Genomic DNA, 2,800 nt, shown 5'->3' on the forward strand with positions numbered 1-2,800 from the left:
CACAGAGTCGTCTTTGTTTATATATTGGTCTCCATCAAGGACTTTTTTTTTTTTAAGTAGGCTCCATGCCCAGCATGGGGTTTGAACTCACGACCCCAAGATCAAGAGTTGCATGTTCTACTGACTGAGCCAGCCAGGCACCTTCAAGGACAGCTTTTGAATCCCTACATCCTGGACCTCAAGATATCCCTGAAGTAGATCTGAAATTTCATTGCAGCAAATTCTACCTCCCCTGTCCTGCATAGCCTCCCAATTACTCCAGTTCATTTCTTCTTAACTTCAGCCCTAAGCTCCAACCATTCAGGTCTTCTTGGAATACAGATTCTGATCATCACAACCACCCCTTCCAAACTCCCTGCATTTGTACATAACATCGGCAGACACTTACTGAGTACTTACTATGTACCAGCCTCAATGCAGCCCGTGCCCGTGTGATCTCAGTGCTAACAACAGTGAGGCAGCTATTACTAACCCCATTTTTCAGAGAAGAAAAATGAAGCTCAGGTTAAGTGACTCCACCAAGGTCACACAGACAGTAGGTGATATAGCAGGAAGGTGGACATGGGTCTGTGGGATTCCAGAATCGTGCTCTTAAGCAATGCCATACTGTGCTATGCCTTCTTTGATTTCATCTGATTCACTGGAAAAAAAAAGTGTGCAGCAGGACAAGTCTTGTTTCTTTTTTGTTTTTGAGAGGGAAGGAGAGAGAGAGCGAGCGAATAGGGGTGGGCAGAGAGAGGGAGACACAGACTCCAAAGCAGTCTCCAGGCTCTGTCAGCACAGAGCCCGACACAGGGCTCGAACTCACAAACTGTGAGATCATGACCCGAACCGAAGTTGGACGCTTAACCGACCGAGCCATCCAGGTGCCCCAAGACAAGTCTTGTTTCTTAAGGACCAGTGGGAGAGAAATCTGAGGACAGCAGTGGCAAATCCAAAGGAGAAGCAAACCTGAGGGCCACCCAGCCTGAGGGAGCGATGCGGGCCTAGCTCGGAGGACAAGGGCGCCTCCCGGCACACTGTGAGACCCTGAGGAAGGCAAAGGAATCCTACTGTGGCTGGCTGAAGTTCGAAGTGACCTCTGCCTTCCTCCTTTGGGGCCCACAGGCTGGCCAGTAAGGTGGCTACCAAGCCTTCCTACCAGGGAAGGCCACCTGGAGACGTAAGGAGAAGTCGGAACCTGTGTGGTGCTGAGGCGTCAGTCTGAGTCACCCCTGGCGTGCAGTTTGGATGCAGCACAGACTGGCAGCTACGGCGAGATGTAGGGAGCCCTGCTGGTGATGGGGAAACGGCTTCTCATAGCACAGACACGTGGGTGGTGGGGTCTGCGTAAAATGGGTCTTCCACAGCACCCCCATCGTGGAGAGGTGACCCCAACAGAGGGTTTGGGCCTGCGACTGTGCAACTGGGGACAGCGTTTCTTTTCTTAGTCCAGTTGCCCTCTGGTTCGGCTTTTCCTTGGGATTGGCCAGCAGTCGAAGACGTGGGCTGGAGCTTCTCAGAGCATTTATTTGTTTTGGGACTACAAAGCTGGGGGCTGGGGGTGGGGGGCGGGGACGTAGCCTAAAGGGGAATGTTAGTGGTGTGGGTGCCGGCTTGGGTGGAGGAGCTGCGGGGGGGGGGGGGGTGGTTGAGCGTGGGGAGTGGCAGAAGAGGGGTACACTCGTGGAGCAGCTCAACTAGAAGGAAGGGTGTGAAGGGTCGCTGTAAGAGTAGCTGCACGTGGCCTGGGAGCAGCTGCGAGGCCCCTATGCCCACCCCACCCCAGGGTCCCTTCTTTTCTTAAGTTAAAAAAAAATTGCTTGAGGGAGTTCAGGTCAGAGGCTGCGAGGATCCGAAGTCACAGGGTGGACAGCGGAGCTTGCTCTGGCCAGCAGAGCCCGGTTCCGGCTCGACAGCAGCTCAGGCCTCCTCAGCTGTGGCGTCGATGCCCGCATAAGTGAAGTTCTCAAACAGCGACATGTTCACATAGGCCTGGGGGGCAGAGCAAGCTTTAGTGGGGGCCAGGGATGCGGGCGACTCTGGCCTGGAGCTCCCTGACTTCCAGGTGCTGGGGGTACTTGAAGAGACACTGAACTAGATTCAAGATGGCCCTATGGCTGAGGGCAGCCCTCACCAGCCAGGATAGACCACGGCTCGGCATCCAGGTGAGAGGCCCTTGACACAATTGTTCCACAGGAATTTTTTTTTTTCTTTTTTCTTCTTTTAAAAAACTTTTTCGCTGAAGTGTAGTGGGCGTACGATATTGTATTAGGTTCAGGTGTACAACATAGTGATTTGACAGTTACCATCTGTCATCGCACAAAGTTATTACAGTATTATTGGCTCTGTTCCCTATGCTGTACTTTCAGCCCTGTGACTTATTTATCCCATAAGTGGAAGTTTGTACCTCTTAATCTTCACCGATTTTGCCCCCCTTCTCCCTTTGAGCAATCACTAGTTTGTTCTCTGTATTTATGAATTTCTGTTTTATTTTTTAGATTCCACACATAAGTAAAGTCCTATGGTATTTGTCTCTCTCTTATTTTACTTAGCATATTACTCTCTAGATGCATCCACATTGTTGTGAATGGCAAGATTTCATTCTTTTTATTATTATTTTTTAAGTTTATTTATTTTTGAGAGAGAGAGAGAGGGAGAGAGAGTTGTAGGGGCGCCGGGGTGGCTCAGTTGGTTAAATGTCTGACTTCAGCTCAGGTCATGACCTTGTGGTCTGTGAGTTTGAGCCCCATGCCCAGCTCTGTGCTGACAGCACAGACAACCTCAGAGCCTGATTTGGATTCTGTCTCCCTCTTTCTCT

At 50.8% G+C, this 2,800-nt stretch overlaps 1 protein-coding gene across 1 annotated transcript in view; it reads right to left on the reverse strand.

The window, feature by feature from the left end:
- Positions 1-1,446: 1,446 nt before the first annotated feature.
- Positions 1,447-2,800, reverse strand: part of TIE1 (tyrosine kinase with immunoglobulin like and EGF like domains 1) — an 18,390-nt gene continuing 17,036 nt past the window's right edge. Inside the window, exons 21-22 of the mRNA XM_049618876.1 lie at positions 2,117-2,135; positions 1,447-2,071 (exon numbers count right to left, since the gene is read on the reverse strand). Of these exons, the coding sequence (XP_049474833.1) occupies positions 1,903-2,071; positions 2,117-2,135 (188 nt within the window). The 3' untranslated portion in view covers positions 1,447-1,902. The remainder of the gene's footprint in view (positions 2,072-2,116; positions 2,136-2,800) is intronic.

Source organism: Panthera uncia (assembly GCF_023721935.1).
Source record: "Panthera uncia isolate 11264 chromosome C1 unlocalized genomic scaffold, Puncia_PCG_1.0 HiC_scaffold_4, whole genome shotgun sequence".
In the NCBI taxonomy this organism is placed as follows: domain Eukaryota; kingdom Metazoa; phylum Chordata; class Mammalia; order Carnivora; family Felidae; genus Panthera; species Panthera uncia.